General features: G+C 40.0%; 1 protein-coding gene across 1 annotated transcript in view; it reads left to right on the top strand.

Moving 5' to 3' along the window:
• Positions 1 to 15,815: 15,815 nt before the first annotated feature.
• The window catches only part of FRMD4B (FERM domain containing 4B), a 196,586-nt gene continuing 188,512 nt past the window's right edge, over positions 15,816 to 23,889 (top strand). Inside the window, 1 exon segment of the mRNA XM_028517963.2 lies at positions 15,816 to 16,396. Within this exon segment, the coding sequence (XP_028373764.1) occupies positions 16,235 to 16,396 (162 nt within the window). The 5' untranslated portion in view covers positions 15,816 to 16,234.

Raw genomic sequence — 23,889 nt, 5'->3', positions numbered from 1 at the left:
ACAGATGTGAGAAATGAGAAATTCACTATAGTGTGGCATGTGATATGACAGGAGTTTCTGTGAGACTGCAGAAGAATCATCTATACATAGCCTACTATATCTAATTACTTACTGATGAAAAAGTTTTATTTTACTCAGCTAAAAGCTTTTCTAAAATCTATAAAGATTATAGTGACTATATCCCCTAAAGTCTATATGTGTACTTCTATGTAGGATAATGCAATTTCCTCATCAAGGCATTGGGAAGTATCCTAAGTGATTATGGGAAACAATAACAACAAAAACATGGTGTGAAATTTTAGACAGAAAAACAAAGATATAGTATGAAAAAGAGTATAAAATCTATGTGAATCTTTAAGATAAAACAGGTGAATTCAATTCCTGATTGCTAACATTGCTTTGGGACCTGCCCTTGGCTGCTGAGGGTTCATATCCTGCCCTCTTTCCCATGTCATTACTTAGAAGGAAGAGTTGAAGGTAGCCAGTCTCCATAAATTTTCATTGCTATGAAAGCAAATTAAATTAATCTGGATGCTCTCCTTTCCACAAAACCATATTTCAATGATCATGGGCTTTTGAAAAATCTTCCCCAGCTTGAACATAACCAAGTATTTATGGTAGTTGTACTTGAACATGTAAATATAATGTTTGTGTTTTTGTGTTTCTCTGTTTCATATCTTAAATTATTTATTTTAATTCTTTATCTTCTCTGAAACTGTACAGTAGCATGTATGGAAAATGACATTCAAAACATAAGTAAAGAATGCCAATAACTGTTGGCATTCTTTGCACTCTTGTAGTTAATCAGTTAACAGACTTATGTATCTGTTCTAGAAATAGAGACAAAAAATCTGCAAGGCAAATGAGTTCAAGTCTTATCCTGCTCTTAGCATACCTTGAAGTAATAGAAACAGAACTAGTTTCTGAATGTCCTAAAGCACTTTTGATAGGGTTTTAGAGAACTAAGCCACTTAGGAGGACAAATATGCCTGGAGTAATCCCTGCTGCTACTGTCCAGATCTATTTGAATCAAATCAAATTAAAATTAACATAGTTCAGCTCAGAGATCTTACGTGTCACCTACTTTCTTAGCCTACAGTGTGCCCAAATGTATTAGAAATGTCTCACACTTGAGCCATCTGATGGCCTTCCTGGTCTCAACCATTGTATCCCAGTGTGGTTGTTTTCCATCAAATGATTGGCCCTGATCCACTATCAGCCTCATTTTTCTCCCTATCTCCTCATTGGAAAGAGGTTGGAAAATGCTTCTAGACCTCAGCGTTGCTTTCAAGCTTTATTGTTTTTAGCTCTCAGTAAATTTCAAGCTCTCTTTTAAATTGCACCTGATTTTTTTAATGAGCAAATTCTCTCCATTTGTAGGGTTATATGTAGTTTTTACATTTCCATGTAAATGTAAACTCATTTAACAGGTTATTTAGTACCTGCTATGAGCCAGACACCCTGCTAAGCAATGGAGATGCAGTGGTGACCAAATAGGTGGTCCCTGAACTCATGAGCTTATGGTCTGGTGGCAAAATCAGGCTGTAAGCAGTATTGTCAATGTAATGAATGTTCAAGGGGAAAGATTAAGTTGCTGTGATGGAGCACTCGCCTGCTTCAGAAGACTCACATTCAAGCTAAGACTAGAAAGATAAATGGGAGTTTATTGGGTGAAATCCTGGGAAGAGTGTTTAGGAATGAAGGAGCTTTTCAGGTGAAGAGCTTAGGCAGAGCTGAAACTCAGAAGACTAGCATTGCCTTCTGTAAGGAGGCAGGTAAAACATGTAACAGAAACACAGACAAAGTTAAAATGTTAGAGTGACAAAGTAATCCTTATAATTCAGATCTCATAATTTGAATTATTTACTGATTTAGCCATTATTACCCTAAGTAAACAAGTTGAAACTTCAGCCCAAGTTGAATGAATATAGAAATGTTGGAATGCAAATTAATAGAGTGCTGTAGGATTTCTATGTGAGCAGTTTCCTTGTTTTAGGGGACACTGGAGTGAATGAAATAGAAATCCCATCTTCACATGGGAGCACTCATTCTCATGTTTCTCAACATATTAAAAGCCAAAGCTTTGCACCGTGGAGGGTAGACTACATGCACATCACATCTCCTAAACTGTGGGGAGTGTGGTGAATGAAATACCAAATATGGACCCACTTGGCAATGAGTAACAAGCAATTTCATTTGCTGCTTAAGTAATGTATGTGAATTGTGAATGGCTAAGGTGGAAAACAGTCCAAGAATCAATGGAGTTAGGACTCTTCCCTTAAGGCTCGTTTGTTCCAAATATGTTTTTTTTTCCTTCCTTTAAATCCAATTTTACTATGCTACTTTGATGAGTTCTCTAGATGTATTTGAAATCTGATTATATTGTGTTGATTTTCTCTGCCATTTCTTTATTCTTTTTAAATAACTTTTTTGTACAAACAGTATCATGTATATGTTTGCATAACATAGACTATGTCTGGAGGGCTCTACAAGAAACTGGACATCATGGTTGCCTTTCAGGTGGGGAGCCAGGCAGAGCTTCCACTTCTGTACACAGCATTCCTGGACTGGGTTAATAACCCCACCCATTGCCTCAGCCATATGCCCTTGTGCAATAAGCAGCTTAACAACCTTACATAGCAGCCTGGAATTGAGGAACCAGGATGCAGAGAAGCATATGCTTTCTTCACTGAAAACCCTCTTGTATGATGATATATGCATTTCAAAAAAATTAAAAGGTAAAATGTGCTGATATAGAAAACCAGGAAAAGAAAACCCTCCTCACAAGTAAATGAAAATCATCCAGGGATCCCAACTCAGAAATGATTATGATCTATTTGATATCTTTTTCTCATTTTTTTCTGTGTGCACTCAGTTTTACAACGCAGTTCATGTGCAGGATTTTTTTCTTGCTTTCATTTTTACTTTGTTTTGTATAATAAGCAATTTTTTCCAAATAAGAAAAAATTGAACACCATTTTTTAAAAAACATAGGCATTTTATGCTCATTGTAGAATATATAGCAAATGTAGATGAAGTGTTAAAATGTAGTCCATCCTTTTTAACCTTTTTTGGTGACAGCTTTATTGAGATACATTCACATATCATCAAGTCCACTTGTGAAGCATACATTTTAGTAGCTTTCAGTCTGTTTAAAGAGTGGTGTATTCATCATTATAATAATGTTAGAAGATTTTCATTGTCTTAAAAAGAAACTCTGTGCCTACAGGCTTGCCCCCCATTTTCCTTTACCCTCTCCAAATGCCTTCAGCCCTAAGTAGCCACTGTTCTTTCTATCTCTTTGGATTTGCCTAATCTGGATGTTTTATATCAGTGTAATCATAAAATACGTGGTCTTTATGACTGGCTGTTTCACTTCATATAGTGGTTTTGAGATTCATCCATGTTGTAGCATGTATCAGTGTTTTATTCCCTTTTTAGTTATTTTTTATTGATTGCTTATTATTCTGTATTTTATTTATTCATATACTACAAAATTCACTTTTAAGTGTACAATTCACTGGTTTCTAATATAGTCACAAGGCTGTGCAAATATCATCACTATCTAATTCCAGATCATTTTCATTACCCCATAAAGAAACTCCATACCCATTAATAGTCACTGCCCATATCCCAACCCTACCCCCAAGCTGTTGGCAACCACTGATCTACTTTCTGTCTGTGTGGAAATATGGACTTTTGATCTGGCATCTTTCACTTAGCATAACGTTTTCAATACTCATCTATGTTGTAACATGTGTCAATACTTCATCCTTTTAATGGCTGAGTAATATTCCATAATATAGCTATACTCTCTCTTGTATATCCACCCATCAAGTGACATTTGAGTTGTTTCCATTTTCTGACACTTAATAATAAAGCTGTAGTGAACACTGATGTCCAAGTTTTATGTGAACATGTTTTTCATTTGTCTGTATACTTCATTTCTTTTTATTTCTAAATAATACTACATTATATGTATATGTGACTTTTTTGAGTCTATTCCTCAACTGATAGACATGTGAGTTGTTTCCACTATTTGGTCCTTATGAATAGTAATGCTATGAACATTTGTGGGTAAGTTGTTTTAAGAACACAGGTTTTTTACTTCTTTTGGGTATATAACTAGGAATGGAATTGTTGAGCCACATGGCAATTCCCTGGTATTATGTTTAACCCTTTTAGAAGTCACCAGTCTTTTTGGCAGTGACTGAACCATTTTACATTATCCACAGATAACATATAAGCATTCCAGTTTTTCCACATCCTCATCAACACTTGTTATGTCTGCCTTTTTTATCATAGCCATACTAGTGGGTGTGCAGTGATATATCACTGTAGTTTTCATTTGTATTTCCCTAATTACTAATGATATTGAGCATATTTTCATCTTCTTACTAGATATTTGTATATCTGCTTTAAAAAATCTTTATTTAAATTCTTGAATAAGTCCCTTTAACATTTCATATGATAATGGTTGGTGATGATGAGCTCCTTCAGTTGTTTCTTGTCTGGAAGCTCTCTATCTGCCCTTCAATTCTAAATGATATCTTTGCTGGGTGGAGCAATCTTGGCTGTAGGTCCTTGCTTTTCAAGACTTTGAATATTTCTTGTCAGTCCCTTCCAGCCTGCAAGTTTCTTTTGAGAAATCATCTGATAGTCTTATAGGAACTCCCCTATAGGTAACTCTCTGCTTCTCTTGTGTTTTTAAGATTCTCTATCCTTAACCTTTGGCATTTTAATTATGACGTGTCTTGGAGTGTGTCTCTTTACATCCATCTTGTTTGGGACTCTCTGTGCTTCCTGGACTTCCATGTCTATTTCTTTCACCAAATTAAGGAAGTTTGTTTTCATTATTTATTCAGATATATTTCTAATTTCTTGCTCTTTCTCTTCTCCTTCTGGCACCCCTATGATATGAATGTTGGACCTCTTGAAGTTGTCCCTGTGGCTGCTTATACTCATTTTGGGGGGATTCTTTTTTTCTACTTTTTGTTCTGACTGGTTGTTTTTTGCTTCATTATGTTCCACATTGATTTGACTCTTGCCTTCATCCACTCTACTATTGTTTCCCTGTAAATTGTTCTTTATTTTAATTAGTGTATCCTTCATTTCTGACTAAATCTTTTTTATGCTGCTGAGGTCCTCAATAGGTTATTTGAGCATCCTTACAACCAGTATTTTGAACTTTGCATCTGGTAGATTGGTTACCTCTATTTTGTTTAGTTCTTTTTCTGGAGATGTGATTAGTTCCTTCATTTGGGCCATGTTCTTTGTCTCTTCATTTTGGCAGCCTCCCTTTGTTTGTTTCTATGTTTTAGGTATAGCAGCTATGACACACTGTCTTGTAGTGTAGCCTAATGTATTAGGAGTCCTGTAGGGTCCAGTGGCACAGCCTCCCCTATCACCCAAGCTGTGTACTCCCCTATCACCCAAAGGTCAACGTTGTGACCTTTGTGTGGGCTGTGTGCACCATCCTATTGTAACTGAACCTTGATTTTTGTTGGCAGATCAATGGGAAGGATTTACCCAGGCCAGCCAGCTGCAATGACTGGTTGTAACCACTGGTTGTTAACACTGACCCTGTGGAGGATCAACTGTTCAGAGGCAAGGTGGTGTTCTCCAGCATGGTCTGTAGCTGTACACTGGGTACACAGGCTCTTGGGTTTCCCAGATGGTGCAGGCCAAGGTCAGCCCCCACCTGTATTCTGCCTTGGGCTACCCTGCCTGACCTATAAAGCAATCTGAGATAGTTGCTACTTGTGCTGGGCTCTGAGAATCCCAGGAGAGGTCAAGCTGTGAATCTAGGCTGCCTACTGCTAGTGCTGGGCCAAGGGCCACCTTCAAGTGCCATGAGAACTGGGAGCTCACTGAGGCTGGCTATCACTTCTTTGATAGCATTTAGGAAGTCATGAAGCATAAGTCAAGACCAGCAATTCATATGGAAAAGTCATGTTGTTAACGGCTTGGGTGGGCCTGTAAGTTGGGTGGGATGGAGTCTCTGAGGATCTCCATGGTGGGGCAAACAGTGTTAGCCATGTTAGTAGAGTACCATATATGGTACTCATCTGCCGGATCTGTGGCTCTTTGGAGGGAGGGCTAAGAAAAGGGACTATGGCCTCTGCTCACCTTTCTGTCTTAGCAAAAGCTGTGCCCCAGCTCCCACATTGATGCCAGTCACTAAAGTTTCTCCCTTTATGCCACTGATGCCTTTCAAATTGCTATATCAGTGCTGGAGCTCAGAAGGAGTGAATCTGAGTAAGTCCATATGTGGGTTATTTAAAGGGAACTGCTTGGGACTCCAGAAGTTTCTTCTACCAACTCAACCTCCTCTGGTTTTTGCAGCTAGAAGTTATGGAGACTTTTCTTCCTGGCACTGGAACTCTGGGCTGGGGGACCTGGTATGGGGCTGAGACTCCTCATTCATGAGATATCTCTCCTAAATTTTTATCCACCACACATGGATATGGGACCAACCCCATTCACTTCTCTGCCCCTCCTACCAGCCTATATGGCTATGATTTAATTCTATAGTTATCAGACTTCTATTCAACTCAATATCTAATATCTGAGTGATGGTTGTTCTATATTTTAGTTGTAATTTTGATATGGTAGTGCAAAGAGGCAAGCTGTGTCTGCCTACACCTCCATCTTGACCAGAAATCTTGCTTTTAATTTTTACTTTTATGTTTTTATTCTTATCCGAGGACATGCTTATTGATTTTAGAGGGAGGAGAAGGGAGGGAGAGAGATATGGAGGGAAACATCAACTGGTTGCTTCTCATGCACACCCCCACCAGGGACCAAACTCACAACCTAGGCATGTGCTCTAATTGTGAATCAAACCCGTGGCATTTAGATTTACAGGACAATGCTCCAATCAACTGGACCACACCAAACAGGGCTTAACTCTTCCTTTTAATTCTTTAATCTATCCTGATTTTTTTGTGTATGGTGTGAGGTAGGAGTTCATACTCATTCTTTTGCATGTGGCTATCCAGTGGTCCCAGCACCATTTGTTAAAAAGAATATTCTTTCCCAATGAATGGTGCTGTAATGCTTGTCAAAAATGAGACAACCATAAATGTAAGAATTTATTTCTGTACTCTTGATTCTATTTTATTGATTCATATATCTACCTTTATTCAAGTACCATACTATCTTGATTAGTATAGCTATGTGGTAACTTTTGAAATGTGATCTATTAAAAGTAACAAAACTTCCAATTAATATTAGCTTAAACTATGTAAGGCCATTCATTGTTTACATCTCACTACAAGTCATCTATAAGTCAGTTGCTCCCAGGTTGTTCCACATCTAAATGTTGTCAAGGACCCTGATTTTCACCATCTTCTTTTCTACTGTCTTTGCTGTCAACACATGTCCTCTTGGTCACAAGATAGCTATTATAGCTTGAAGTATTGTGTTTTCAAACAACACTATTCCAAACAGGAATCAAGCAATGTATTAACAAAATTCTCATGTTGTTCCATCTCTTCAAAGAAGGAAATCCTTTCCAAAACTCTTTAGAGAGCTTTACTATCTTTTTGCTAGAATGGGTCATGATGTCTTCCCTTAGAGTCTAAGGGAAGGCATGACAGGGGTGTCAAACTCATTTTCACCAGGGGCCACATTAGCCTCGTGGTTGCCTTCAAAGGGTCAAATATAATTTTAGGACTATATAAATGTAACTACTACCTTAACTAGGGGCAAAGACCTTGGCACTGCTGCCAGGTAGAAACAAGCTGCCAGGCCAGATTTGGCCCTGTGTTTGCCACCTGTGCCTTACTTAGAGCAATCATAGTTCATCCTGGGGGCATGGAAAATAGCCACCCACAAAGTCAGTCTTTGAAAAGGGGGTAGATACTGATGGATAGACAGGCAACAGTATCTGACAAAATATATAAGCGTACAAAAAACCCTACAAATTTATCTGTAAAACCACCTAACTGAGATAATAATGGAATCTTTTCAGGGTGAGGAGGACTACCTTAAATTTATTTGAGGCCAGCTCCATCCAAAGTGATATTCCTGTTGTCTTTCTCTTATGGAATCAAGACAAGATCATAGTTCTGTTCATTCTTCTTAAGCACTTCTAGGAGCTATCTGAACTCTTGGTCAGAAGAATATACAACTTTATGTCAACTTTATAAAATGTACTTAGGTCTTGAGGCCTGTAGCATGCTGCTTTTGGCTTCTTCATCTTCTTTTAGGCAATTTATTTGGTAGTTGATAGCTATATATTGTTACTGTCAGTTAATTTTAGGAAAGCAAAATACAAGAAATATATTTATGTTCCTTTTTTCTAGATGCTACATTGCTTTTATTTTGCTCTTGCTTCTAAGGGCCAAATAGTTGAAATTTTTTAACAATAGGCTTGCCAACTCATTCTGTATTTTTCAGTAGTAATGTGAAAATAATCTTTTTTATAACCTATTGCCCATGTTTGTTTGATAGCTGGAGTATACTTGGCTTTGAGAGTTTTGCCACTTTGCAATGCATTGATTTTGGCTGATTTCAGTTTTTCATTTTATTAAATTATCTGCATATCAGTAGAATGGTTAATCATTGGAGAGTCAAGAGTTTCTATATATCTTTTCATTTTTCTTCTACCATAAGAGTGAAGGTCCATTGGATTTTAAGTAACTACTCTCTTATCTCCCATTAAAAAATGTTACTTTTGTAATAGATTTTCTTTTTCTTCTCATTGTTATTTTATTCTTATTTAAATTGGGGAAACCTAAGGGGTGGACATTTTGTCACATTCAGTTCCTGGCGTATTAAATAAACCTTAGAGCCATCTATACCTTATATATTTTAGTATGAAGTCAAAGCAAATGATAACTTATCAAAGAAATTGTCCTTTTGTCTCTCAATTAAAGCAGGACTGAAAAATTAGCAGCACACCTTTTCAAAATGATTTTAAACTCTTCAGCAAATTATTCAGCTCTTCTGTGCCTCAGTTTCTTTAACCATGAAATGAAGTCAGTGATGGTTTTCTCCCCTAGATGTAGGGAGAAGATTGTGAGAATCAAGTGAAGCTGTATGTGGAGCTGCCTTTATTAATTTAGAAATAAAGGGTGCTATGTAGACAAATTTATTACTATTTTTGTCATTGTTGACATCCATGTAAATTAGGTATAAATAAAAGGTGACAAATTATGGGGATGGGTGATAAAAGATCAGATTGATACTATTTTTTCTTTTTTTTAATTTACTTATTTTTAGAGAGAAGGGAAGGGAGGGAGAAAGAGAGGAAGAGAAACCTCTATGTGTGTTGTCTCTCATGCACCCTCTACTACAGACCTGGCCTGTAACTCAGGCATGTGCCCTGACTAGGAATTAAACCAGAAATCCTTTGGTTTGCAGGCCAGCACTCACTCCACTGAGCCACATCAGCCAGGGCTGATACTATTTCTTTAAAGAAAGTCACCTCTTTCCCTCTTATCTACATGGGCTTCCTTGGAACCAGCATCCAAGTGCCTTCACAATTACCAGGGACTTCTAAAATTTGAACTGGCTTAAAATCTCCATATGTTTTCAGTGGAATATCTAGTAAAAGTGGATACAATGCAAAGTCTAACATGTTGCTCTCTTTTTTATACTTCTTTATACAATAAAGATAGCATCCATCCTCTCCTTTAAGCAAGCAGAATTTGATTTAATAAAATAACAAATGAGATTTTTGAGAAAGATGGAAATGTGTTTTGTTTTCTTTTCTTTTAGGAGTGTGCCAAACAATAGAAGCTGGATAAATACCTTAGCACTTGGATATTATGAGTATTTAGTTTGTAGTGTTTTTAGCCAAAAAGCTGTTGAATGTCATGAAGGCAGCTGCAGAATTTAACAGCTTGCTTACTTGTCAGCCATGGGCTAGGACGACCATGGCTTGTTCCTTCCTTTCAGATTCCACTGCTCTGAATGTTCCCTTTCATCTCCTGCTGGAGGCTGAGACTGAAGGATGCACCTTGCTCTTTCAGCCAAAGGGTGAGAGGAGAGAAAGTAGGAGAGGAGGGAGGAGCAAGACCACCCAGCCTCTGGTCAAGTGAAACTGAAATAGAACTTGTCTCCCACAAGCCCTCCTGCCTCCTTCTTGGGACAGGAGATGGAAGGGGAAGGGCATGCAGACCCTCTAAGTGGGTGGCCTGCCTCTGCGCAGTTGGGCAGCTCTCCCAGAGGCCATGAGAGGTACTTGCTTTAAAGAGGGTAGCTTTTCCCACCGAATTCACCCCATGATCCCAGGAGGTGCTGACACATGTTGACTCCTTCAGTTCAGTTGTGTGGACATTTCCACAATCCTACCATAAGCTCTTTATTCTCACCCCTGGAGCTCTGCAGCAGCCTCCCAGCTAGGCTTCCCCAGATCTCTGAAGCATCACCTCCTGCTCCTTTCCTTAAAGCTGCACAAATCTGAATCCCTCTTTCCATAAAGCCTTAATTTTTACAGCTTACTCTGTGTAGGACTACTAACTCTCCTTACTCAGCCTTCAGGTCTCAGCTGCACCATCACTCTCTGAGGGAGGCACTTTATTCCCCACATTCTGCGTTACACATCTCTGTTAGAGCCTATGTGGCAGTGGCTGCCCCTTTGTATCACTTGTTCAACCATTTGCCTTCCCCATTCTCCTCTATGACCCACTTAGAGAGAGACTGTCTCTGTTTTGTAACAGTTCATTCCAAGTACTTAACTCCTGCCTGACATGGCATGAAAACTCAACACATAATTTTTTTAATGAGTGTATTTTGGGAATGGATTAATTTCTTTCTGTATTCTCTGTTGAGACAGAGTCATTCATTTGTCAGGTCAATAAGGGGTAAAGGGCAGAAACCTATACTTGAACAACAATTAAAATAAAATTTAAAAATGATCAAAAAATAAAAATTAAAAAAAGAAAAAAAATTTATTGATTGCCTGTAATGTGCCAGTCACAGAAGAAACAAATATGAATAAGATTCTGTACCTACTTCCACCAGTTTTTTAATGAGGGTGGCTACCACCCACCCAGAGGCACTCAGAAATGTGTTCTTGTTGCTGTCACAATAACTGGGGGCACTATTGACATGTAGTGGGAAGATCCCAAGGTCACTAAAAATTTTCCAAGCAGGGATTCCTCACTGAGCTTACAGTCAAACAGAGAAAAGTGGACTGAAGGGGCAGTACACTGTCAGAGCAACACCCAGCACCAGGACGCATCAGCATTGCACCTTGGTCTCCTTATGGGAGATTCTTTTTTCAGTGTGTTTCATCCCCACTAAGGAGCTTTTAATTTAAATTAAATAATAAAACTAGAAGTTAAAGTAATAAAATATAAATAGCTTATGATGAAAATTACTATCCTTATTTTTATGACAAATATTCCAAAAAGGTTAATGAAAATAATGGAAATGACATTTTAGTTCTTTCTCAAAGGACTTACCTCTTTGTTGAAGTAATGAAAACAATTATAGAATGGTCATTGCATCTCTTCCCAATTTGCCTTTTGGGGAGGAAATATCAGGAGAGAAGAGTGTTTCCCCACAAAACTCATGTGAGAGGAACGGCAGAGTGTAGTGCTTAACTAGACCAGAGTTCCTCAATCATTGAACTATTAATATTTAGGGAAGAATAATTCTTTGTCTTGGGGACTGTCCTGGGCATTGTAAGATGTTGAACAGCATACCTGGCCTCTACCCACCAGATGCCAGTAACAACCCCAAGAAAATTTCTACTCAAAATATTGGACAATCAAAATATTTCCAGACATTGCCAAATGTCCCTGGGGTATGGGGGGGAGGGCAAAACTTCTTGGATTGAGAGCCCTGTGTCAGATACTCATGGTCTAGCAGGAGTTAGCCACACTGGTGTCAAAGGTACAAAGTATGGTTTAACAATGTCCACGGGCATCAGGTGGACTCTGGCTTTCTGATGGACAGAGGGGACCTCTGGAAGCTGCTATATTACCAACAGGCAATCTCTTTCCAGAGACAGGTTGGCATTTGTGCTGTCTTCTTGCTGATTGCTCAAAGGAGAACCTACAGGAGTCTCAGGGATGATGATGAGACAGTTTCTCTTTTGCATCTCTAGCAGAACTCCCAGGAGTGTGAGTAATGCTGTCACCTGAAGCAGCGCTATAAGCCTCCAGAGACAGCTTCAGGAAATTACAGTGAATTGCAGGGAACTCTGATGCTGGAGAGAAAACAAAATGTTCTTCTTAAATTATGGAAAAAAAAGAAAAAGAAAGAAAGAAAACACAAGACAATTTTGAAGCTAGCTTGATTTAACACCCTTTCAAAGGAAATTTTACACCAGTTTCAAGGGTGAGTGTCTGAGATCTGGTATGTGACGGGATCACCCACTGGCAGTGACCGTGGAATGCTGTGGATGGCTTGTCAACACTCGAGAAAAACATACACAGAGACAACCAGCTCTTGTAGGGAAGTAGGAATGGAATGGCTACTCTCTCTAATGGGGAGTGCACGCATTCCTCTGCCAGAGAAGCTTTTTATTGGTTTCGTTTGCATAAGAATTCAGGTAAAGCTCATTACTCATTGCTAGGAAGTAAGGATCAAACAATAGGTAACATAGAAGTCTGAAGGCCTATTTTGAGTCAGGGTCAAGCAGCTGTAAAAAACTTTAAGGAACAAACTTACTTCTTCCCTGGACCCTCATCATTCAACTGAGAGCATTCTAAACAAAACAGGTTTCACAGGATTTTACATATTCTTTCTTAGGCCTGATCACCCAGGGAACCCGCCCTTTTCAACACAGAGCTGCACCACCCTGTCATTGTGTCAGGCTTAGATGGAGCCAGGGAAGTAAGGCAACCAAGAGATAAGGAGATTTTCTCCCAAATGAGGAGGACTCAGGCTACGTCAAAGCTGAGGAGCGAGGGTCCATCACCCCCTTTTGCTGTAGCCCCCAAAGTCCTTTCTTGGGGGCCTCCCACATGATTGTGCCTGTCTTAGGTCATTCCCCCTTTGGGGAATCTTACCCATCATTGGCTAACTGACCAAGCTTTGGGGTTCAGTTATGAATGAAGCAGCAGAAGCAGCAGAAGCAGCGCTCCTGCCAGGAAGATAAGCTTTTGTCTCCTTGCTGGCTTATGGTCCAAGGTCACTCCCTCAGCCTTAGCCTTCGTGGGGGTTACAGCTTCTGATACCAGGCAGGGTGGTTCCCAACAGGTATGTCCCACTTGGCTTGTCAATTTTAAGAATGATGCCTCACTTTGGTCACCCTTTTCTCCACTGTTACACATTCAGTTTCCCTTGCCACCCAGTCAGTCTCCTGTGTGGGGGACCTTGCACTTCCTTCACTCAAAAATCCTACTCATTCTACCCTCAGCTTCAGATTTCTGCTGTAGGAGAGGAGAGCTGCTGGAATAAGAAGAAGCATCAGTGTTTATAGAGGTGGAAACAATATATCTTTTCCTGACTTTGCATGCAGCTTTGAGCATACACTATGCAGAGTCCCCAGGAATGATTGGCTGTGGTGGGGAAAATCTAGCTCCAACAGCTTTGGGGGGATTTAAACGAAAGTTGCAATACTACTCTCCGAACAAGTCACCACCAACTTTAACACCCAACACACAGAAAGGGATAGGAAAGCAGATGTTGATAATTAGCCAAGAAATTTTTTAAAAGACCACACAGTTTACTTGTACTGTTTTATCTGACTACAAAAAATAAAAAGAAAAAAATTCCTTTTTCAAGAGTGGTGGTAGTTTCTTTTCTTTAGGTGCTTATGCTTTGCCACCACTACACTAAACACTTTATACAGAATATTTTATTTAATTTTCCCCAACATTCTCTGTGATTAATTGTGATATCATACCCATTTTATAGATGAGGACATTGAGGCTTTGTGGGTTTAAAGAGCTTATGCAAGATCCCACAGGTCTTACATGACAGGGATTGAAGTCAGTGGTGTCTCTCTTAGGACACTTGTCTCCTAAATACCATGCCCTACAATAGTGCTTCTCAAACTCTAGCATAAGTGGAATCACACAGAGGCTGCATGATAACTGAGATCCCTGACCTAATGCCCTGGAGCAGCTTGGGAACTTGAATCTCTAACTAGTTTCCAGGGGATGTTGCTGCTTGAAGGATCATCCTTTGAGAACCCCTATTACACAACACGCTATTTTCTAGAACATAGTGTAAACATTGACTTTGGAAACCTTGAATGAAAATGACTGAAGTTGGAATTGACCACTGACATTAGACCTATGAACAGCCATGGTGTTTCCAGAGCAACACTTCTGAGAGAAAGGATGATGTCATAAGACAGAGGCAATTGCCCTGTTGTAGGTTTTATCCTGGTATTCCCTTGGCTACTCAACATTTTTAAGAAGACAGTCACACTGCATCATTTAAAAAAAGAAATGTACCACTACATTCATTGATACAAATTGGCCATTTTTGAAGTTCAGGAGTTTGTTATCAGAATTACAACATTTCTTTTTCAAATTGCCCTATGTTTATTTTCTTTTGATTCAGTAAAACCTAGTATATTCTGATTCTGTATCAATACTGTGACCATTATCTTGGAGAATATCTTTAGAATGCTAATACTAATGAGCATGCAGAGCAGACTTACTATAAAAAAGAAAATTCACAGATCTTGGATCAGATCTTATGTCCATTAACAAATTCAACAAAAGCTCTCAGGCAACTTTATTGGTAATAAAGAGAAATAAAAAATAGTGAAAGAAGAAATCTCATTTAAAAGTTTCTTGATTGTGGTTGCTTTGAAAACAACAGGCACTTTGAGGGCAGATTTTTGTGTTCTTTTGACTGATTGAGTTTCACCTGAATTAAGATTCCAACGGTATATTTGAAACCTGAAATAAAGCTGATTAACTTGTGGATAATCTGTTCTGAGGCCTTCTGAGCTAGTTCAGGAGAAAGGCTGTGGCTCCTTACCCTTCTACCACATAATGGCAAAGATAACAGCCCATGTGTGAAAGTGCCAATAAAATACAGACAATTGTCTTACAGATGGATTCAGGAGAACACAACAGTCTGAAATGGGCTGCAGTGCTTTTGCTATAAGAAATGTCAGTCTACCTGAATAAAATCTGCACACATCCTACAGAAAAACAGAGACTAATAGTATGTGGGGCAATCTGGGGTCCCCTTACCAAATACCTCGGGCAATATCAATTCCTGAGGGAGAACTTTAAAAAACATTAATTATCTGGTGAGTTTGTGAGTGGTGGAATAGCTTCTTCTGGTTTGAGTAGAGAATAAACTACCTGTGCAGGTTTGTGCTGGCAGCTGCTGCTAGACATGTTCAGAGGCTGAATTTTCCAGAATCAAAACAAGGATTCTCTTGTGAGCTCATATGTTCCAGCAAATAATGAGCAGAAGCTACCTGCTAGAGACCATGAACCCTCTTTGTTTTCTTATAACTGACGTCTGCGTTGGAATGAACACAGTGGCAGGGGTGCAGGGACCTGCCCCCTGGCTGGCAACAACAGGCAAGTTGTCATTTTTTTTGTAGACCCTCAAGATAGCAAAGTCAGGTTCTGGAGCCACTCACACACTGTTGCTTTGTAACTGGTATCTTCATCTCCTGGCTCTAGCCCAACCAAGGAAAACATTCAGAGCTGTTCCCCCAGGAGTGGGGTCCAAAGGGATGCTATGGAAGACTTTTTTTTTTTTTTACTCCTGCATGGGTTGTTGCCCAGGGATATTTATCAGTATGAGCAGAACCAGATGCCAAGCACAGACCCTGTAGGGAAAAGTAAGGTGGTCTCCGAAGCAAATTAGGAGACTCAGCTGTGTGTGTGTGTGTGGGGGGGGGGGGGGGGGGGGGGGACGTACAAGCCACGTGTGCTAAAATGCAGCTCTCCTCTCCACCTGCAAAGAGTTGCTCGGCTTACCCCCCTGCCCAGCGCACTCCGGGAGCACCAGGGGGAGTCCTCGCAGGCCAGGGCTTCCGCGCCGGGGGAGAGCCGAGGGCTCGCCTGGCGGAGCTTAGCGCAGCTTGCTCTGGGCTGCCAGCGAACGGGGCGGAGTGGACACTGGGCTTGTGTGTGCCAGCCGCAGCCGTTGGTTGGCGGGCGCCCAATCCCAGGGCATGGGGCCGGAGCCTGGCCAGCTCGGACCGTGAAAGGCCAGTGTGGTGGAAGATTGACCCCCGGCTACTAGCAGAAGTCAGCGTCTGAGCCCAGGTGCTGGGATTGCTGTGATCTGCTCACTGGGCTGCAACTGCGGGAGCCGGGCATCCCGGGTTCCGAGGGAAGGAGGAGGCATGGCCTCGGTGTTCATGTGTGGAGTGGAGGACTTGCTGTTCAACGGCAGCCGCTTCGTGTGGAACCTGACCGTATCCACGCTGAGGAGATGGTACACGGAGAGACTGCGGGCTTGCCACCAGGTGCTGCGGACGTGGTGTGGGCTGCGGGACGTGTACCAGGTAAGGCAGGGCACGGCCCCCCCCACCCTGCCCCGAGGGCCTTACAGTGTGCAAGGCGCTCATGGGAAGCCGGTTCCACCTGTATGATTTTATTCTCTCTCCCTCTACATCTCTTCTTAAACTCCTAGCAGGCTGCTCGACTCTTGGGTCAAATGCTGAGAAGCAATGGGTAACTGTTGCCTGATAAAGCTTGTGAATTTTTCCCATGGGGCACGGGGGGGCACTTGTGAGTTGGTCCCAGCAAACGAAGACATCTGGTGTAGAGTGAGGGTGTACTGGCTAGCACTCAGCTAAGAAAGCTGTATGTAACTTTGTAGCACAGGGTCTTCAGGAGACAACCTTGACATTCAGATGGTTCCTTCTTTTTTATGTCAGGGGCAGAGATTTCACACTAGTCTAGTCAGGGGAGCATTAATGAATTTGCATTTTTTCCTTTGATTTTATTTCATTTTTCCATCAAGCAGCCCCAACTTGCAAGGCAGAGCCAGGAAAAGCTGATTCTGTGTCTACTGGCTTTGGGAAGGATGGACTGAAAATTGTGAACACTTTGCAGGAGGATGATGGGCTGGGGAAGGGAGGGGTGGCCTGGCTGGCCTTTGAAATGCTTATGTTTAGATTTACTCTCTGTCACACAAGACAACACAACCCCTTTATTTCTCTTCTAAGTCCCATCCTACAGGCAAAAAATGCAGCAACTTTATTCAACTAGGAGACACATCCTCTCTGGGATTGCAGCTTCCCTAGATTTTTTTTTTTAAGCAGTCGTTTGTAGATTTAAAAGTCATGTGTTTTGGTTGTTAATATCTTTGTGGTTTTTTAAAAAATCTACATTGTATGTAAGAAGATTATACATGGTGTTTATTATAGGAATAGAGCATAATGGTTTTTTTCTTCCTTTTTATGTGGAATAACTTTGTTGCAGCTCTTAAATTCCCCCTACCCTGACCCCATTCTCAGTGTAACCATAATTTATATCTCACCCTACTGAGTCCCATATGTGATCAGGCCCCCTGGTTCTGACAAGCCACAGTCTTCCATCAATCAAGTAAAATGAAAAGACCAGCACCTACAACTAAACTGCGGGCATCTAATGAATTAGCATCCTCTTGTCATCCTTATTAAAATGTGAGGAACATTTTACTTTGTGCTTTCACAAGTCCTGCTTTGAATAACTTGTCTATAATGTATTGCATTTTGAAAGAATCCCAAAGCCAGGTTGAGAACTCGAGCAGCATGTGAGGCTTTGAGAGTATTATGGAGCTGGGGATATATCCCATCTGGCCATATTACACAGATTACCTGGATTTTTGGAGCCAGAGGTATGTCTGCCTCCCAACCTTTTTCTTTTTTGGGAAACCGTTGTTCAGTTTGGTCTGCAAGACAAAGTAACCCTGATATAGTTTTGTTTTTTTAATGTCTGAAAAAACTTTCAAAAGAACACAAGTATTGTAGCCAGCCAAACAGCTTCCATGCCTCTCTCCCCAAGGAATCAGGATACTTCTGCATTATTTTTTCTACTATTAGGGATCAATTCAAACATGAAGTTTTTAGAAACCTCAGACCCCATGGGTTCTTTATAAGGTTGATCAATAATTTTTTTAAAGCAGAACAGCAATTTGAAGGACTAACCTACTAAACTATAGGTTTTTCTTTTGTAAAATGGGTAGTGACCCAGCCAACAAAACCCTCTCATAATAATAAGAAAGAACATCTAAAATAATGATGCCCACTTTATGAGGCATAAGTAGAAAATGATCTCAAAGTTTAAAGTTGCTTATGTCTTTGGAGAAATAAGATTTTAAAAATATTTTAAAACTTTGGGAGAACCATAGATTTTTCCATTGCACAATATAGTTCATTGTTAGCAACCAAACACCATTTTATCTAATGCCTTTGAAATATCTAGCAAGAAAATAGTGACTTTAGTTGCATAGAACTAAAGGGTAGTAAAATAAAGTGATTAATACCTTCAGCTCCAAGTTATATAGACATACAAATGAACCTTCCCTCTGCCCATGTATGACTGTGGGCAAGTTACTTAGTCTAACTCTGTTTTGGTATTATTGTTTATAAAATGAGAAATGTAATAGTATTAGTCACAGACATTGCTAAAAGAAATAACATGTGAGATATTTAGCACAGTGCCTAGAGTTTTTGAAGCATTCAATAAATGTTATCTGTTTTATCAGTTAGGATTCATTTATTATAATAGGAAGCCCAACTCAACTAACCTACAGAATAAAAAGAAGGGACTTTTGACACACTGATAAGTCTAGCAGTATAATGAACTTGAAATATGGCTTGATCAGGGCATCATGCTTGTTCCCCATGATTCTGATTTGTGTGTTAACTGTTCTTCAGGTGATTTCTTCCCTCAGGATAGCAGATAGCCACAGTAGTTTCAGGGCTGAGATCCACATGGCAACCCTTCAGATAGAAAAGAATGCCTCATATTCACTAACTATCAAAAATTTTTCCAGTTCGCACTCCGTGGGTCAACTGAGGATCTGTGCCCACCCCCAATGCTATGTATGCACTGATTGACACAGGGAATAGGATTATAATAAATGCATTCTCAATAAGTAATATGGTACCCAAAAGGCAAAAATAGTTTCCTGAGAATAGGAGGGGACAAAAAAATCTTACCCTTTTTATACATACAATCGATATCCAAACTATAAACAGATATATAGTATATCTGTGGCATTAGAATATGGGGTGGGAAGAACTAGCTAACAAAAACTCTGCCCTGGCATGTGTGGCTCAGTTGATTAAGCACTACCCTGTGAACTTAAAGGTCACCAGTTCAATTCCTGGTCAGGGCACATGCCTGGGATGCAAACCAGGCCCCCAGTTGGGGGTGTGTGAGAGGCACCCAATCAATGTTTCTCTCACACATCAGTATTGCTCTCTCTTTCTCCCTTCCTTCCCTTTTCTCTAAAAATAAATAAAATCTTTTTAAAAAATCTAAACAGGCTTATTAAGGGGGTGATAATTAATCAAATATTAAGAAACACTGAATTATATTGATTGGTGTAGGCATGGAGGAAAGGACAACCATGTAGCAGCCAAACAATGAGGGAGGGTCAATGCTTGGTTGAAATGCAATCAGCAATGTTCACTGCATCTGTGTTATTAGACTCTCAAGTCTAGAGCTCCTTAAATAAAATAATGAGTTGTTTTTCAAGGCAAGTACAAAGATTCATGCACAAATACATTGGTAAGTATTTTGCCACAGTAATTTGAGTTAAGGAGGAGGGACCCATCATTAGGAAACCCATATTGCTATCCCATCATTATGAATTCTAAGCAATAGAGGGGAGTGTTCCATTGGACCACCTAGTTTTCTGGCATATGAACTGGAAACACATACCAGAGAGTTGCATATTTTACTGAACCCAATTTTTTATCATCTTGATAATACAAAGGTGTCATTTTTCTTGCATCTCATATGAATGGTCTTGTTTGTAAGGAAATCCAGACCTCAATTACTCTAGAGAGAAATAAGGGTGGGGCAGGAGATATCCATTACATGAAATACCTGGCTGTCCCCTGGGGTGTTTTCTTTATTCATACACTATAAGTGATATAAGATCTCCCACCTATTCATAAGGAATTTGGCAACAACCTTATGGCCTGGCTGGCTGCACCAAGGAAGCATAATTTATTTGGAATGGAATGCTTCCTCCTCTTCTAGATATTGGAGAAGCAAGTGCTTTAATTTACCAATAACCATGAATAATTAAGATACTAGCTATAAGGCACTTCTGTAGTAATATGACTAAATGAAAAGCAGGCTGAGGCTGCACTGAGCTGCCTTTTAACAAAGACACTTTAACACTTTGTGAGTGAAGCTTTGAATTAAGTTAAAGTTGCCGACATGGGATATTCACCTTCAATTTTGAGCTAAATACTAAAAACTGATTTGTTACTTATATAGCTATTCTACTTATATCTTGCCTGGATGGGTTGCATTATAGCTATTAATTAGATTTAACCAGCAATTAAGGTGAGAATGATGGGGGAATGTTGTTTTAAAAAACATCAACACTCTGCTTTTTATTAAGGGTGACATGTTCTAACAAAGCCCTCAGTTTGTGATTTGGGATTAAGTTCTCACTTTCTTCCCCATGTCTTAAAGGTATAATTTTGTACAAATCCTGAATGGAATCATTGCCTCCAGTGGGAGCAACTTGGATAGAATCCAAATGACCTTCAAATCGTGTACATTTTGTTTGTTCCCACCCACTGTCCACCATCCAGGCATATAAATCATATAGACTAGATGGCTGACAAACTATGACCCACAGAAAAAACACTGACCTGCCTTTGTCTTTATAAATAAAGTTTTATTGGCACACAGTCCTGTTCATTCATTTATATGTTGTTTAAGGCTGCTTTCTCACTATGGTGACAGAATTGAGTAGTTGTGACTCAACTACTTAGAGCTGAGTGGTTGAGACAAAGACTACATCGACCACAAAATCAAAAATATTTACCATGAAGCCCTTTGCAGAAAGAGCTTACCAATCCCTGAAATAGAAAAACATCAACAAAAAAAGTGTATTGGTTAGACAATGCTACAGGAAATCCAGAATTCAATCATAGAAAAACAGAACTTGAGGGAATATGAAAGAATTTTCTCATGAAAAACTTAGTCGCTAGGAAACTAATAAACAAATGATGAATGCTCAGTTTACTTTTACTAGGTCTTTCCTTATAGAACATAATAATTGGAGTTATAGTTGGGTTCATTTGTCTATTTATTTATACCTAAAAACCAACAGGTGCTTACCACATCCCAGTTACTGTGCCAAGGTGTTAGCAACACAAAGTCAAAATAGATATTTTTCATGCCCTCCTCAAGAAATGTATGGTCAAGAAGGGGAGACAGGTAAGGAAGTCAAACTCTATAGAAAGGTTTTTCCAAGAGTGCTTTAGGTACACATTAAAGGGGTCTAAATCAGACAGGCATAAAGCAAAAGGTGGTGGGGGAAGCCAAGGAAGTTTCCTGGAGGAGTTGAGCTCTAGCTAAGGTTTGAAGGACAAGAAGGAATTTGGTAGATGGAGAAAGGCAGGGGGTATTTCAGGCATGGGAAGACATAACTTTGGGGAATTTTAAGTATTTTAAGGTTAATGAAGAAAGAGGGAGAGACAGCATCAGGCAAACAGAAATTTTATGTAAGAACAACATCTGAACTTGATTGATCTTGTACTTTAGGATAAGGATTTTGATGTTTTTCTTCAGAAGTTCGGGGGAAAGGGAAAGATTGATAGAGAAAAGCACTGATAGCACTGGCCATGTCACTGATAGATTTGGGAGAGCGTGACATAGCAGAGGTAGGAAGAGGAGGGAGGTTGGGAGGCTGCTGCAGTGAGGAAAAGTTATAAATCAGGATAGGATAGGTTTTGCTATAGTAATGAACAGCTGCCAGGATCCTAATGGCTTAAAACAATAAAAGTTTATTTTCAGTTTATACTACCTATCCAGTCACAGGTTGGCTATAACCTCTGTCATCACTGTCACTCAGGCTCACAGAATGTTCCAGAACATAGCCAGTTGCCATGATTGAAAGTGAAGAACTCTTTGGGCCTTTTCATTGGCAATTAAGTGCTCAACCTCTAAGTGGCTCATGTCAGTTTTATAAGTCACTGGTCAGAGCAGGTCATGTAAACCTGCTCAACCACAGAGACCAAAGAAAGCAATCTTACTGTGGAACAGCATGAATACTGATCCTTAGGAAGTGGACTCTGAACTGGAGATTACCAGGGGACGTTTACTCTCAGGGTCAAGGTCTACAGGAGAAAACAGGAAGAGGCAGAGTTGAGGAGAGAAGCTGGACTACAATTCAGCTCGACAAAGGCCTCCACTGAACTCATGGGTAGCCCTGAAACTGAGAGTTGTTCCCAGTTGGAACAAGAGGGCTGGGTCTTCCCCTCATCTACATCAACCCATCATCAGTGGTGGGCTGCCCTTGAGAAGGCGGTGTGACCTTGAACTAGGCAGCTCTCTCTGAGGCAGGACAATTCCCAGAGGGAGTTGAGAGCTAAGAGCTGTCAGATCACAACAGTCCCAAGAGCTAATGAAATAAGTCTGGACAGCACATCACAGCAATATCTACAAATGCCTTCCCAACAGGTGCTGGGACCAAAGCCTGAACTAAGGTGGGGCCAGTGGGAAGGAAGCAGAGAGTGAGGATTGAATTGAGGGGAAGGAAGTAGGAGAATCTAGTTTTAACAGATGGCCTGGCTATCAGAGCAGTCTCCTGACTAGATCCTATACTCTGTTAAAGGGATGGGTAACCATGGAGTCAGCTACTAGTAGTAACACATACAGAAAGGAAAGAAAACTTGGCTGATAAATGAAATATGAGTCCATTTATTACTGAGCAAATTCATCTTCCACATTTTCTGGGTCTAACCAAAGACTGTAATTGTATGGCAGAGAACTAAGATGCTAAGTTCCCCCAAAACTGGGAAGGAAAATTATCTTAATATTTTAGCCCATCACTTGATATAAATAAATTTCTAAAAGACCATGCCATGCCCTAGCTAGTGTAACTCAGTGGATTGAGCGTGGACCTGTCAACCAAAGGGCTGTGGATTCAATTCCCAGTCAGGGCACATGCCTGAGTTATGGGCCAGGTCCTTAGTTTGGGGCACATGAGAGGCAACCATACATTGATGTTTCTCTCCCTCCCTTTTTCCTTCCCTTCCCTTCCCTTCTCTCTAAAAATAAATAAATAGAATCTTAAAAAAAAAATAAAGTGAAAGACCATGCCATTTAAGATCAACAAGATTAGTGTCAAGATCTTTGAAAAGATCCATGCTTGTGGTTCTGAGTGCAAACTCTGGCATCATTCCAGCCCAAACAGCCACAGCCTAGGAGCTCGGTGTCTCATTTTTTTGTGTTTGAGATGGGGATGACAGTAATTCTACCTCCCATGGTTGTTGAGGGGACAACCCTAGGTCACATAAATGAAGATCTCACTAGGGTGCCTGGCTTGTGGTAAGTATTTTAAAAGTATTAGCTATGGTTATTTCTACTTAATGCATATTTTCCATATATCAGACATAGTGCTAACACTTTATATTTACCATTTCATTTAATTCTCCTAAGAATGACATGAATTAGGTATTATTAAACCCATTTGGCAGATGTAGAAATTGTTTAGACATATTAAGTAAGCTGTCCAAGAGTAAAGATCTGTCTAAATCCAAATCCCATTCACTCAGCCATCGTATATAATGGACTTAGTTTGCAAACCATTCAGCCTCTTCCTTTTCTTCACTGCCCTTCACAGAATTCTTCCCAGGACACACTCAGTCTCTAATCTCTCCCTCTACCAAATCCTGGAACCACAGCAGGAATTAATAAACTCACTGAGACTAAATGGATAATGGCATTTTTTTCTGAGGTTTATTCTCAACCCAGCCTCCAGATTTTTTTGTAGACAAACCTATTTTGTTTATTTATTTTTAACTTAATCTTT

The sequence above is a fragment of the Phyllostomus discolor genome, chromosome 7 (assembly GCF_004126475.2).
Source record: "Phyllostomus discolor isolate MPI-MPIP mPhyDis1 chromosome 7, mPhyDis1.pri.v3, whole genome shotgun sequence".
In the NCBI taxonomy this organism is placed as follows: Eukaryota; Metazoa; Chordata; class Mammalia; order Chiroptera; family Phyllostomidae; genus Phyllostomus; species Phyllostomus discolor.
This window is presented reverse-complemented; position numbering and strand designations above follow the sequence as displayed.